A 15,631-nucleotide genomic window follows, 5' to 3' on the forward strand; every position below is an offset into this window, starting at 1 on the left:
AGGTCCATCATGTTAACTTGAGTGACACCCGAAGCTGGCGAGCCGAATGGAAGTTCATCCTATTTGATGGCGCACTGGGGAGAATTTTCGCAACGAAAGTAGTGTGACACACCGGGCGATGGTGGCGCGTCTGTCGTGCCCGGTGTGAACACAGCATAAGTATCGCCCCTCGTATTTAACAATAAAGTCAATTAAACTTTATATGTGTGTCCGTCATCCATCACTGCTGCACAAAACTCAGGGTAAGGCTACGTGAACATGTCCCATTGACTGCCATTCATTTTGTCTATAGGACAAATGAATGGGGAATCTTGAAAGTTGAATTCTGAGAAATGCCCAAGTTGCCCAAATGTCAAATAAACAACTTTTACTTTGATAACCCTATAGAACATGTTACTGTATAAAGGTTCACTGTACTCAACATTTCTGAGTCAACCTTTTGGCAGTTAGACTAAAAATTGCACATTTTTTGAAATTTCACAAAAGTTCATTTGTTAGGTGGCACCCATAAATCTCAATGGAATTCCTCAAAACTTTGCAAAAGTAATTTTTATGTTAATTAGAACAAAATGCAATGCCAGTCACATTGATATTTTGAAATATTCAAATTTGATGCATGCCTTTTTAAGCATTTTTCTTTATTTGCCTCTCACATGCCTGGAAGCTCCTTACAATCAAACCATGTAATTACAGTAAAATAGTTCTGGGAGCATGAGCATGGCTAAAACCTTTCAGCTCCTGGGCTAAAACCTTTCAGCTAGTTGACAGTAGGGCTGTACAATAAGGCCAAATTATCGTATCTCAGTATTGTCATATCAACATGATATATGACTATGATTTCACACAAAGTGCAGTAACAGTTAAAATTAATCATTCTTAAACAAAACATAACTAATACCACACTCATTTTACACTTATCGTTAAGGTTAGGATACTGTGCCCTCCAAAAGTATTGGACCACTTGGTATTTCACACATTTTAATTTGTTTATGCCATTTCAAATATAAGAAATACAAAAATATAAACAATAAAAATTTCTATAATTATCTTTTTCAAACTCAAACTGAAAGCAAATATTTAAAACTTGATAATACCTGTAAATAATAATCAGTTTTATTGCCAGTTTTCTTCAGACAAGTCAGGGGATGGAAACATGAACATTTCCAAGTCACTGAATAAGTCTTGGACTTTATTTACATCAATTATGAAGAAATACAAAAGTTTCTTTCACCAAAACATCAAATCTAGACTTGCATCTTTTAGATGTACTTTCTCTCAAATTTTAGCTGAAATATCAGGTCTTCTTTTTAAGAAAATACTCCTGTACACCACTCCACCAGAAAGCTGGATTTTATATTTTTATGAATTTATATCAAGTTGTAGAGATTTGCTCTCAGATTGAGTTAAGGAAGATAATTTTAGATTTGTTTACAACCCCAATTCCAATGAAGTTGAGACGTTGTGTGAAATGTAAATAAAAACAGAATACAATGATTTCTAAATCCTCTTCAACCTATATTCAGTTGAATACACCACAAAGGCAAAAAATTTAATGTTCAAACTGATAGACTTTTTTGTTTTTGTGCAAATACAGTATTCGCTCATTTTGAAATGGACGCCTGTAACATGTTTCAAAAAAGTTGGGACAAAAGACTGGGAAAGCTGATGAATGCTCAGTGAACACCTGTTTGGAACATTCCACAGGTGAACAAGTTAATTGGAAACCAGTGAGTGCCATGTTTGGGTATAAAACGAGCATCCCCATAAGGCTCAGCCATTTACGAGCAAAGATGGGGTGAGGATCACCAGTTTGTGAACAACTGCATGAACAAATAGTCCACCAGTTTAAGAACAATGTTTCTCAATGTTCAATTGCAAGGAATTTAGGGATTCCATCATTTACAGTCCATAATATAATCAGAAGATTCAGAGAATCTGGAGAACTTTCTACACGTAAGCAGCAAGGATGAAAACCAACAGTGAATGCTTATGACCTTCGATCGCTCAGGTGGCACTGCATTAAAAACCGACTTCCTTGTGCAATGGTTCTTACCTCGTGGGCTCAGGAACACTTCAGAAAACCATTGTCAGTTAACACAGTTCATCACTACATCTACAAGTGCAAGTTAAAACTCTACCATGTAAAGCAAAAGCCATACATCAGGAACATCCAGAAACGCCACCGTCTTCTCTGAGTCCATATTTAAAATTGTTTTGGAAATCATGGACGTTGTGTCCTCCGGACAAAAGAGGAAAAAGTCCATCCAGATTGTTACCAGCGTAAAGTTCAAAAGTCAGCATCTGTGTTGGTATGGGGGTGTGTTAGTGCCCATGGTATGGGCAACGTACACATCTGTGATGGCACCATCAGTGCTGAAAGGTACATCCAGGGTTTGGAGCAACACATGCTGCCATCCAAGCAATGTCTTTCAGGGACGTCCCTGCTTATTTCAGCAAGACAATGCCACGCCACATTCTACACTTGTTACAACAGCATGGGTTTGTAGTAAACGAGTGCGGGTACTAGACTGGCCTGTCTGCAGTCCAGAACTGCCGCCCATTGAAAATGTGTGGTGCATTATGAAGTGCAAAATCCGACAACGGAGACCCCGGACTGTTGAGCAGCTGAAGTTGTACATCAAGCAAGAATGGGAAAGAATTCCATCTAGAAAGCTTCAACAATTAGTGTCCTCAGTTCTCAAATGCTTATTGAGCATTGTTAGAATGAAAGGTGATGTAACACAGTGGTAAACATACCACTGTCCCAGCTTTTTTGAAACGTGTTACAGGCATCCAAAAATCCATAAATTTTATCAGTTTGAACATTAAATATCTTGTCTTTGTGGTATATTCAGTTGAATATACCCTGTTTTTATTTACATTTTACACAATGTCCCAACTTTATTGGAATTGGGGTTGTATCTAATGTTGTGTCACTGGTGTGACAGACAGCAAAATTAAGAGGTTATTTAAAAATAAGTCCATCAGAGAGCAAAATTAAGAGGTTACACAGGTTTTATACAGAACAGAGGAGGAGTAAATTACCTGTATTTCATTCAGCCTGAGCGTCTTCACGTTATATCTCATGAATCAAAAGCTGCCTGCTCATTTAAAAATCACTGGAGAAACATGTACATATAAGGCAACCCCCCCCCCCCCCAAAAAAAAAAAAGGAGAAATGGCGCTTTTAACAACCTGGACCTCATTTCTGGCATAAAATACAATGACACCAATATAACTTTGGTGTCATTTGGAGTCCATGGTTCCAATGACATGTTCAATTTGAAATCTGAGTCAAACATTCTTCTTCTTCCACTAAGGTGGATTAAAACTTTTGTAGTACACAGCACCAGCTACTGTACAGGAGGGACCCCGCAGTCCGTATGTGTCACTGATTTCAAAATGCAGCTTTTTTCAACAAGATGTGCAGTGCCGTGTCAATCATCTGTGTCAAATCAGATTTCAGGGGAGTCCAGTGCCAGGAAGTGTTCAACATACGACATTTACTGTTTCACTGTGGACTCAAAATTTGGCACATCCTGTTTCAGTCTCAATTTGCCACCGAATTCCCGCAAGATTCCGCGAGATCTTGGCTTGTGCGATCCAGGAAGTGTCTGACATTTGACATTTCCTGTTTCACTATGGACTCAAAATTTGGCACTTCCTGTTTGGGACTCCCTGTACTATGACCGAGCTTTGCTTGTAATATTGCTAGTTTCTCCAAAAATATTAGTCCTATCACCTTTTGTGTCAGATGTCAGCTCTCCTCAGTTTCTCCGTGATCCAAGCCATACACATGCATGCATGCATGCACACACACACTCAGAGGCCACTTGTCTATTACAACATAGATTCCACAATGAAACACATTTTGTGTGTGTGTGTGTGTGTGTGTGTGTGTGTGTGTGTGTGTGTGTGTGTGTGTGTGTGTGTGTGTGTGTGTGTGTGTGTGTGTGTGTGTGTGTATGTGGAACATTGATTTTTATGAAACACTTCATGGGTGCAATTGTATCATTAAAAAAAAAGTGTTACAGGGAGAGAGGCTCGTTCCAGCTTCCTCAGAAAGTGCAGTCTCTGCTGTGCTCGCTTCCTGATCTCTAGAGTGTTCTTGTTCCAGGTCAGGTCCTGAGCGATCTACACTCCAAGAAACTCGATGTTCTCCACTCTCTCTACTATGTGGCCGCTGATGGTGAGGGGAGGGTGCTCACCTCAGGAAGCCGATGATCATCTCCTGACCACCAGGTTGTTCTCTCTGCAGCAGCCCTCCAGGTCTTTGACTTCTTTCCTGGACATTGACTCCTCATTTTCACAGATGAGTCCCACCACCGTAGTTTCATCTGCAAACTTAATTCACTGAATCCCAGATGAGAGTTTCCTCTTAATTTGGGGCCCAAGTGCAAATGTCAAATAAAAAGGCCTCTGAAATGGTCTTGAGACTGGCTTCTTAATTTTTCAAACATAAGTAGAACCTTCAGCACTTTTTAATTTGTGCTTATGTTTGGCCTTTAGCACAGCTCATTGTTTGCCCATCCAGCAGGTTCTTTATAAGTTCCTCTGAAGCTACAATGAGTTTGCATCAGAAATTGATCCTGCTTTGTGCAAACAATAATCTGCCTCAAAGGTTTAACAGTTTGAGCAAACAGAATTAAACAAAAAAATTGACCTTCAAGGCAAGACAGGGTCATTACAATAAATAAAGAGAATGTTGTTATTAAAGTAGTAGAACTGTGCAAGTGTTGATGACATCATATTATAATAATAAAATGATGGGAGCAGCAGTCAGCAGTAGTCATTGACAAAACTGATGAGATGTCATTGATGAGCGTGAATCAGACACTCATGCATCGATTTCATGGGCACATCTAAATTGAGCCACCAGAAATGACAAAAAAAAAAAAAAAAACCTAAATAAACAACACAAAAAACTACACATACGCATCTGGAAAGTATTCACAGTGCTTCACTTTTTCCACATGTTGTGATAGTAGAGAAGCTTGAATCTTCGACTGGACTGGGTTGCTTGACGCGAGGACATTTCCCTTCAAATCGCAGAAGCTTCCTCAGCTAAAATTCTTGCTCTGGTAGTCTGACTTCTGTCTTGACTCTTGTAGAGAAGAAAAGAATAAATTTAAATTTAATAAATTTATTCTTCTAAGACAGAATTATTCTTCTAAGACAGAAGTCAGACTACCAGAGCAAGAATTTTTGCTGAGGAAGCTTCTGCGATTTGAAGCGAAATGTCCTCGCGTTAAGCAACCCAGTCCAGTCGAAGATTCAAGCTTCTCTACTATGGAAACCACCTGGACAACTGAGAGCCTACACAGAAACACGTTGTGATGTTATAGTCTAATTCCAAAATGGATTAAATTTTTTCCTCAAAATTCTACACACAATACCCCATAATGACAAGTATCCATAAAATTATGGTTATTATGGATTTAGACAGCTGTTTGACCAACCAAGCATCCTGTTTACATTTCTACACCTTTCGACATTTGAACCAGCCAGGTCGCACGTGTGCATTCCCAGAGTGTGAAAAATCTTATTGACAAACACTTTAAGCATTTGCAAAGATGGAAAAGCTTGATATTTTTGTGTCAAACAAATATGTGAAGGAAAACTTTGAAAATTGAGATAAGCTGTTGTGAGACGTCCTTTTATGCAAATAGGACTATGTTGAGCTGGTTAATGATTCATTAATCTTTTATTCATTTTTTAATTTATAGACACATTTATTAGGGATCACAGGCCCAATTTGTTGTGTCTGGCAAGTTCCTCTTTTTAATTATCTGCCTGTCCACCCCTGCACCAGAAAAACAAAAAAATAAAAATAAAAACAAACAAAAAAAAAATGGCCTTCCTGACGCAACTCAATACATGGGGAAATGTGGCAGGGGTGGGGTTGAACTGGGAACCTCCTGCACTAACAACTTGGCCTCCACCCCTGACCCTGGTTTCAGACTGGTGATGCATGAATCTGTACCCTTTTATGGGTTTTTGTAGGTTTATGTTCAGGGTTGATGTAAGGGGCATGTGTGGATGCCTAAAAGCCCACCCATATCTGTAAGATTTCAGCCACATATCTCTGCAGTTTCTTTGGTGATGGACTTACATTAAGCATTGGCTACAATCTGCTGCACTCTAGTGGTGATAAAATGCAATGATGATGATTTTTTTTCAGACATTTTTTTGTTTACTTGATTTTTGTTTGTTTTGTTACTTTTATTTTTATTATTTAGTCTGTGTTGGCAGTCTCAATACAACACTGCTATCTATTGGTATTCACTTAGGCTGCATTCTTAATGAAAGTGCAGCTCACTAGAACACACACACAGCCAGCAAATGTCTGTGCCATTGTTATGAAGATTACACATTTGTCATCTATATGTGTAACAGCGTCTATTTTACACTTATATTATATCTATGTTTATTTCATTACTTCATTGTGTAATTAATGTTGGAATAATTACACAAATGTTTGTGAGTAGTTTATTGCCTGACAGTTAAATCATCTTTGTCGTCATATGGAATTTTTATATTTTGTCCTTACGTGCAATTTTGGGAGTGACAACTTCCGCTGTGTATATAGTAAGCCAATTTCTGAGGCCTCTTCCCTTTTTCCATTGTCACGCCAGGGAAGAGGTATGTAATATTGCCTCAGAAATATGTTGAACTAAAGCGTTTGCTATGAAATTGTTAGTAACACCATGTCATAAAGTGTTTATGTAGGACACACTGCGGGCATTGACGATCGGTAACAGAGGGATTTTTTTGTACCGTTATTTCCTTGTCAAGTATGTTTATTTATGATATTTGCTGTACAATATTTTGGGGCCCTTTGGCCATTGTCATGCCAGAGAAGAGGGCACACCGCAGGCATTGATGTATGGTAACCATGTTATTTTATTACTACTTCTATTTTGTCATTTGATTTTTAAATGGACCACAATGGAAACAGGTGTTTTCACTTTTTGTGCCATCCATGTGTTTTTAATATATTTACAATTATATTATGTACTTACATTGAACTTACTAAATGACATCACGCATGCACAGTTTTAATATAAGGATGATTTACGGCCCTCTGCTGTAATGGTGTGTGAGTCCAGAATGTAAGTAGCAATGTCCACTGTCAGTGTTGTTAGGTAATATCTGCAGTTTCCCCAAAAATATTAGTCCTATCAACAGTCTGTTTTAGAGGTATTCATTCTTGAACCAAATACATAAACATACTAAACGGCAAATGTCAGCTCTCCACTGTTTGTCTGTGATCAAAGTTATACGCACACACACGCACAGCTTTTTGCCTTTTCTGCATTCTGCTGCAAGCAGGTGCTTTGAATTTTATACACCCACAAACAGAGGGAAGACATCAAAAGCCATACAGTTATCATTCATGGTAACGGCAACATGATACTTAACTCACTCATGGTAACTGCAACATGACACTTAACTAAAATGACTAAACCAACTGAACTACAGAAACACAATACATCAATAACGCTAACTGTTAAACCACAGCAACAACATTTAAAACCCAAAACTCCCATGGTACATTGCAGCACAATGTTCATTGTTCACTGTTTTTAGGTAATGTCACTAATTTCTCAAGAAATTTTAGTCCTATCAATGTTCCATTTTTGCAGCCTTCATCCTTGACCCAAAATACATAAGCATACCAAACAGCAAATGTCAGCTCTCCCCAGTTTCTTTGTGATCTAAGCCATACATACGCATGCACAGAGAGGCCACTTGGCTATTATAATATAGACAGCAATAACGCGCTACCATAGAAACACATACTTGCTTAGTGCCGATACTATCCACAGTACACTACCACTGCGATGAGCATAGTCCGATAACTTGTGAGGATGTTGGTAATCGCAATGAAATTCTTATCCCACTGGTCCTCAGTGACCATATCGCTCTCCTGTGAGTATAGCCACCTTGACACTTGCACGCATTTAACCCCTGCACTGCCTCACAATTCATCATGCCAATGTGACCTTATCGCTGAGTGCTTCCTTTAGCGTTCGCCTCAAGATCTCTCTCTGAATAGCAGTTATTTTAACTCATATTTTCCGCCTCATATCTGTGGTAGTTCTGCAGCTGTGTCTCACAAACTTCACCACTGGAGATTGGCCTTCCCATAGACCTCCGGCCAATGGAAAGTGCACATCTTCCCACATGACTAATGTCAGCCAGTCTGACCAGAGTGACTTTGATTGACACCTTACTTAATCAATGGGACAAAGTCAGAGCAACTAAGTTAGACAGACAAGTTAAAATGATAACAGACATCAAACAACTTAAATACAACTGAGGAAATAAAATTAATACTACAGAAATAAGTTAATATTTAGGAAACCAGTTTTTTAGTGGGTTATGACTGTAAACTGGTTACGACATAACCTTTGACCTTGTATGACCTTAAAAGAGTCAATCTTGTGAGGCTCATAATGGATATTTGAAGGAGCTGATTAAATGTACACTTTTAATGAGTATGAAACATTAATACAAGTCATATGTGACCTTTGCACTGGTCACGACCTGTGATCTTGGATTACTATGAAAGGTTGACCATATTTGGCTCAAACAATTTGTATTCAATATGGATTAAATATGGTGAAAGAGTTGTGTGTTAGCTGAGGATAAAACTGTTCAATTTTGCACAGAATTGCTCAAATGTCAAGGCCACACAGGTCAATATAATATGGTATAAATGAATCACAAAGGGTGGGTGGCAGTGAAAGTCGAGGTCCTCGACGGACCACACCCAGGCAGCAGAGGCTAGTTCTGGGGGTGTGGAATATCACCTCACTGTGGGGGAAGGAACTGGAGCTTGTGCGGGAGCTGGAGCGCTGCCCGTTAAATCTAGTGGGCCTCGCCTTCAGGCACAGCCTTGCCTCTTGAACCACTCTCCTTAAAAGAGGTTGCACCTTATTCTTCTCTGGGGTTGCCCAGAGTGTGAGGTGCCAGGCGCGTGTGGCGATACTCATGAGTCCACAGCTGAGTGCCACTACTTTGAACCTGGTAGATGGTGGGGGGGTGGGGGGTGACTCTGACTGTTGTTTGTGCATATGCACCCAACGTTAGTTTGGATAATTCAGCCTTCTTGGAGTCCCTGGCTGAAGTCCCGTATGGGGCTCCAGTGGGGGACTTCATTGTTCTACTGGGGAACTTCAATGCACAAGTGGGCAATGACAGAGACACCTGGAGAGGTGGGATTGAAAGGAACGGCCTCCACGATCTAAATACGAGTAGTCATTTGTTATTAGACTTGTGCGGTAGTCATGGGTTGTCCATAACAAACACCATGTTCAAACATAAGGATGCTCATAAGCATACATGGTACCAGAGCACCCTAGGCCGAAGGTCAATGATCGATTTTGTGATAGTATCACCTGATATGAGGCCACATATCCTGGACACTCAGGTGAAAAGAGGGGCAGAGATGTTAACTGATCACCATCTGATGGTGAGTTGGATCAGAGGGAGGAGGAGGACTTTGGGCAGACCTGGTAAGGCCAAAGGAATAGTGCGGGTGAACTGGGAATGTCTAGAGGAGCCCACTGTCCGACACATCTTCAACTCACAGCTCTCATGGAGCTTTTCTGACATCCCTGTGGAGGTTGGGGTCATTGAACCAAAATAGGCAATGTTCAAAGGTTCCATTGCTAAAGCCACAGCGGGGAGCTATGGCCTGAAGGTCTTACATGCCTCAAGGGGCAGAAACCCTCAAACACTGTGGTGGAAGGAGTCCTTCTGGGATATGTTATCTCAGAGGGTGGCAGCCTCTGCTGTGAGGGAGGCAAAGCAGTGGCTGTGGCAGGAGTTTGGAGTAAACCTAGAGAAGGACTTCCAATTGGCAACAAGGTGCTTCTGGTGGACCCTGAGGCACCTCAGGAGGGGAAACAGGGAACTATCCAAGCTGTTTACAGTAAGGATGGGACTCAGTTGACCTCAACTGAGGAGCTAATTGGGTGCTGGAAAGAACACTTTGGGGAACTCCTGCATCAGACTGGAGCACCCTCTTTAGTAGGGGCAGACCTGGAAGCTGATGTTGGATCATCATCAATTCCCCTGGTGAAAGTCACACAATTACTCAAACAACTTTGCAGTGGCAAAGCCCCAGGGGTTTATGAGATCCATCCAGAAATGCTGAAGGCTCTGGGTGTGGAGGTACTGTCTTGGATGAGACGTCTCTTCAACACTGCATTGAGGTCTGGGACAGTGCCAAAGGAGTGGCAAACTGTGGTGGTGGTGGTCCCCATATTTAAAAAGGGGGACCAGAGATTGTGTGGGCATCACACTACAAGGGCATCACACTGCTCAGCCTCCCTGGTAAAGTCTACTCCAGGGTGCTGGAAAGGAGGGTTCAGCTGATAGTCGAACCTCTGATTGAAGAGGAACAATACGAGTTCTGTCCTGGCTGTGGAACAACCGACCAGCTCTTCACTCTCACAAGGATCCTGGAGGGTGCCTGAGAGTATGCCCATAAAGTCTACATGTGTTTTGTGGACTTGGAGAGGGTGTATGATCGGGTATCCTGGGAGAAACTGTGGAATGTGCTGTGGGAGTATGAAGTGAGGACGTCCCTTCTCAGGGCCATCCAGTCTCTGTACTCACAAAGCATGAGCTGTGTTTGAGTGCTCAGCAGTACGTCGGACTCATTTCCAGTGGGTGTTGGCCTCCGCCAGGGCTACACCTTGTCACCAATCCTGTTTGTGATATTCATGGACAGGATACTGAGGTGTAGTTGGAGGGGAGGATGGTCTTCAGTTTGGTGGGCTCAGGGTCTCATCACTGTTTTAGCAGATGATGTGGTCCTGATGGCTTCATCGGCCTGTGACCTCCAACACTCACGTGATTGGTTTGCAGCCGAGTGTGAAGCGGCTGGGATGAGGATCAGCACCCCTAAATATGAGTCCATGATTCTCAGCAGGAAACCGATGGATTGCCTACTGTGAAAGAGTGAAGGAGTTCAAGTACCTTGGGGTCTTGTTCACGAGTGAGGGGATAATGGAGCGTAAGATTGGCCGGAGAATTGGCGCAGCAGGGATGGTAGAACGAATGCAATACCGTCCTGAATGCAATACTGTCTGGTATTGCATTCGCTCTACCGTACTGTTGTGACGAAAAGGGAGCTGAGCCAAAAGTTGAAGCTCTCGATCTACTGGTCAATCTTTGTGTTGGGCTTAAGACCAGAGGATCCTCGGTTCAAATCCCAGCCTGACCGGAAAATCACTAAAGGCCTTGGGCAAGGTCCTTAATCCCCTAGTTGCTCCTGGTGTGTAGTGGGCATCTTGCATGGCAGCAGCCTCACATCGGGGTGAATGTGAGGCATTGATGTGTAAATCGGTTTGAGTGTCTGATTCAGATGGAAAAGCGTTATATAAATGCAGTCCATTTACCATTTGTGGTTATGAGGGTTGGGGTTGGGTCATGACTGAAAGAACTCGATCACGGGTACAAGCATCTGAAATGGGTTTCCTCAGGTGGGTGTCTGGTGTCTCTTTTAGACATGAGGTGAGAAGCACGGCCATCTGTGAGGAGCTCAGTGTTGGTGGATGATCTGCTCCTTCGCGTTGAAAGAAGCCAGCTGAGGTGTTTTGGGCATTTTGTAAGGATGCCCCCTGGGTGCCTCCCTAGGCAGGTGTTCCATGCACAGCCATCTGGGAGGAGACCTCGGTAAAGACCCAAGACTAGATGGAGAGATTACAACCTCAATTCCAATGAATTTGAAACGTGTAAAATGTAAATAAAAACAGAAGGCAATGATTTGCAAATCCTCTTCAACCTATATTCAATTGAATACACCACAAAGACAAAATATTTAATGTTCAAACTGAAAAACTTTGTTTTTGTGCAAATATTTGCTCATTTTGAAATGGATGCCTGCAACACATTTCAAAACAGCTGGGACAGTGGTATGTTTACCACTGTGTTACATCACCTTTCCTTCTAACAACACTCAACAAGCATTTGGGAACTGAGGACACTAAATGTTGAAGCTTTGTAGGTGGAATTCTTTCCCATTCTTGATGTACGACTTCAGTTGTTCAACAGTCCGGGGTCTCCGTTGTCGTATTTTGGACTTCATAATGTACCACACATTTTCAATGGGTGACAGGTCTGGACTGCAGGCAGTCCAGTCTAGTACCCGCACTCTTCCACTACAAAGCCACGCTGTTGTAACACATGCAGAATGTGGCTTGGCATTGTCTTGCTGAAATAAGCAGGGATATCCCTGAAAAAGACGTTGCGTGGATGGCAGCATGTGTTGCTCCAAAACCTGGAAGTACCTTTCAGCTTTGATGGTGCCATCACAGATGTGTAAGTTGCCCATGCCATGGGCACTAACACACCCCCATACCATCACAGATGCTGGCTTTTGAACTTTGCGCTGGTAACAATCTGGATGGTCTTTTTCCTCTTTTGTCCAGAGGACACGACGTCCATGATTTCAAAAAACAATTTGAAACGTGGACTCATCAGACCACAGCACACTTTTCCAGTTTGCGTCTGTCCTTTTCAAATGAACTCAGGCCCAGAGAAGGCGGCGGCGTTTCTGGATGTTGTTGATGTATGGCTTTCGCTTTGCATGGTTGAGTTTTAACTTGCACTTGTAGATGTAGCGACGAACTGTGTTAAATGACAATGGTTTTCTGAAGTATTCCTGAGCCCATGCGGTAAGATCCTTTAGACAATGATGTCGGTTTTTAATACAGTGCTGCCTGAGGGATCGAAGGTCACACGCATTCAATGTTGGTTTTCGGCCTTGCCGCTTATGTGTGGAAAGCTCTCCAGATTCTCTGAATCTTCTGATTATATTATGGACTGTAGATGATGGAATCCCTAAATTCCTTGCAATTGGACATTGAGAACCATTGTTCTTAAATTGTTGGACTGTTTTTTCACGCAGTTGTTTACAAAGTGGTGATCCTCACCCCATCTTTGTTTGTGAACGGCTGAGCCTTTTGGGGATGCTCCTTTTTTACCCAAACATATCACTCACCTGTTTCCAAAAAGGTGTTCTTTGAGCATTCATCAACTTTCCAAGTCTTTTGTTGTCCCAACTTTTTTGAAATATGGTGCAGGCATCCATTTCAAAATAAGCAAATATTTGCTCAAAAACAATAAAGTTTATCAGTTTGAACATTAAATATCTTGTCTTTGTGGTGTATTCAATTGAATATTGGTTGAAGAGGATTTGCAAATCATTGTATTCTGTTTTTATTTACATTTCACACAGTGTCCCAACTTCATTGGAATTGGGGTTGTATATCTCCACACTGGCCTGGGAAGGCCTCAGTATCCCCCAGTCAGAGGTGGTTAATGTGGCCCGAGAAAGGGAAGTCTGGGTTTCTCTGCTGGAGGTGCTGCCCCTGTGACCATGGTGAGTGAATCACAAAGCATTAATTTGCATAAATCTGTCAAATGTAATAAGTGGGTGGTCCTTCTTGTTTCTGTTTATGTATTACTTCTAAATGACTGACAGTGAGAGGACATGATCTTTGGTACTTGATAAACCATTTACTGAAATATAAATCATCTGAATGTACACAAAGCAATATGCAACATAAGCATGAACTCATCGTGTTGGATGTGATTCCTCACACGCAGGCTGCTATAAACATCTAAAGCATCTAAAGTATAATCTTCTTAGCTCAACATGGCTGACTATTCTGCAACATCCAAAACAAAATGGAAAATAGAAAAAAAAAGTGCAACAATTGTAACACGATTGCAGATTACATCACAGTCTAGAGAAAGAGGCAGTGGCACAGCTGGTACAGTAGGTGGATGATCTAGCTGGTGTTTCAGTGGAGCTGGAGCCTAAAGGATTCTCAGACAATTAGATCAAACTGAAACACATAACCATTAGATACTATGAACAGAAACGTTGCTAGGGCTTCTCACCATACTATCATGGTTACAGCATTGTCTTTGATATGTATACAGTGATCATTAAAGAAACGTTGCCGTGTGTTCATGATGAACTCAGGCTCTCTTACTTTTGAGTGGGTAATTTGGGAATGTCCAATCAGGTGTTATACAAGCACAAAACCTTCATAAAATCAATGGCATTCATGTGATATGTAAATTCAATGTCAATATCTACATTGTGTCTCATATGATATTTGGTATTTCCATATTATACCTATTAAGGTCATTCCTCTATATGTTTAGCTTTACTGGCATGATTCCATATTGTGCTTACCATGTATAAAATACTTGAAATTCATCCCAATAGCTGTCTCTTATGAAATGACTCTAGATTTATTTACATTACAGTCACATTTCTTGAAACAAAATAATGGAGGCGTCATCCAAGGTGAGCACGGAGAACATTATGTAATCTTTGACTTAAAGTGAGACACTGCAACAAGGTATATTCTCATAACTGACGTCTCTACATGATATTCACAAATAATACATGTTTACATTGTGATGAAGTACAAAAATATATTTGAACTACTGCACTTATTTAGGCTTTTTTTTAATATGGTCTCATACAAAAAAAAAACAAAAAAAAAAAAAAACTGCACATTCCAAATGTTGTGCTTTTAAAGTATTGCTTCTGATTGTGCCAGCATCAGGGTGTCTCTTGTAGCAGGTGAAGGTGAAATTAGATTATTGGTCACCTGCTGTTGTTGCTATTTGTTTTGGACTTGTGGTTTAAATAGTGCATCTCTAGTGGTTAATATGGCTGAACAACATCCTTTTTTGTCAATTTATAGTTGCTGATGAACATGTTTGATATGTTGCATCTAGGGATTGGGATTGATGTTTTATTTATATCAATACCCTTATCGATTCTGCTTATCGATTCCTGATCTATTTTCTTGCGAGAAAAACCGTCTACAGAGGTTCTCAATGACAGTTTTCCTGGTTGTGAAACATACAGAAGAGTTTGATGTAATTACATTCGATCTTAAATTGTGACAGATGAGCTTGAAAGGTGTGAAAAACACACCAGTATTCAGAACAGGAACAGATATGATGCATGTGATTTGTAGGACTTGAAAAATTTTGAACCAATTCTCAATTGGAACTGGTTCTCAATTCCCATCCCTAGTTGCATCTTGCTTATAATGCTGCTAAAACAATGCCCAATGCAATAAACCTCTGTAAATTCAAGAACACAATCCTTTTGGTGCATTTTTAGTCCCATCTGACACCACATAGGTCCATCTCACAGGCACTAAACCCGGCCATATTTGAGTCTTTGCTCGCTCATTAATCCATCCCACCTCGAGGGCAGTGTCCAAGGACACGTAAGGGGAGTACCATAATATCACCACAGACTTGTCCAGTAAAGTGGAGTGGTTTCGTACTATCTTCTGCCCTAAGGCTGTTGATGAGGCGGAACAAAGGGGCTGAAGGGTAAACAGCGGCGTCTTTGGTTCATTTACAGCTTAGGTTCCCAATATACATGATTTTCTTGTGTTACTTTGTGCCACTCTTGGGGAAACTGTCACAGGAAACTGTCCTCTGCCAGATCACTACAGTCTAGACACATCTCATCCAACAGTGTGATGTCCTCCAGCGTCTCGCCTTCACGCTTGGCCAGGGTGGAGCTGCTGGAGCCTGTCTCAATGGCGCTCTCCTCGGATGTCTGAGAGCT

At 41.2% G+C, this 15,631-nt stretch overlaps 1 protein-coding gene across 1 annotated transcript in view; it reads right to left on the minus strand.

Annotated features, from left to right (window-relative positions):
• Positions 1-13,513: 13,513 nt before the first annotated feature.
• pdgfra (platelet-derived growth factor receptor, alpha polypeptide) overlaps positions 13,514-15,631 on the minus strand; it is a 48,301-nt gene continuing 46,183 nt past the window's right edge. Inside the window, exon 30 of the mRNA XM_034180505.1 lies at positions 13,514-15,629. Coding sequence (XP_034036396.1) covers positions 15,482-15,629 — 148 coding nt within the window. The 3' untranslated portion in view covers positions 13,514-15,481. The remainder of the gene's footprint in view (positions 15,630-15,631) is intronic.

Source organism: Thalassophryne amazonica, chromosome 10 (assembly GCF_902500255.1).
Source record: "Thalassophryne amazonica chromosome 10, fThaAma1.1, whole genome shotgun sequence".
NCBI classification, from domain to species: Eukaryota; Metazoa; Chordata; class Actinopteri; order Batrachoidiformes; family Batrachoididae; genus Thalassophryne; species Thalassophryne amazonica.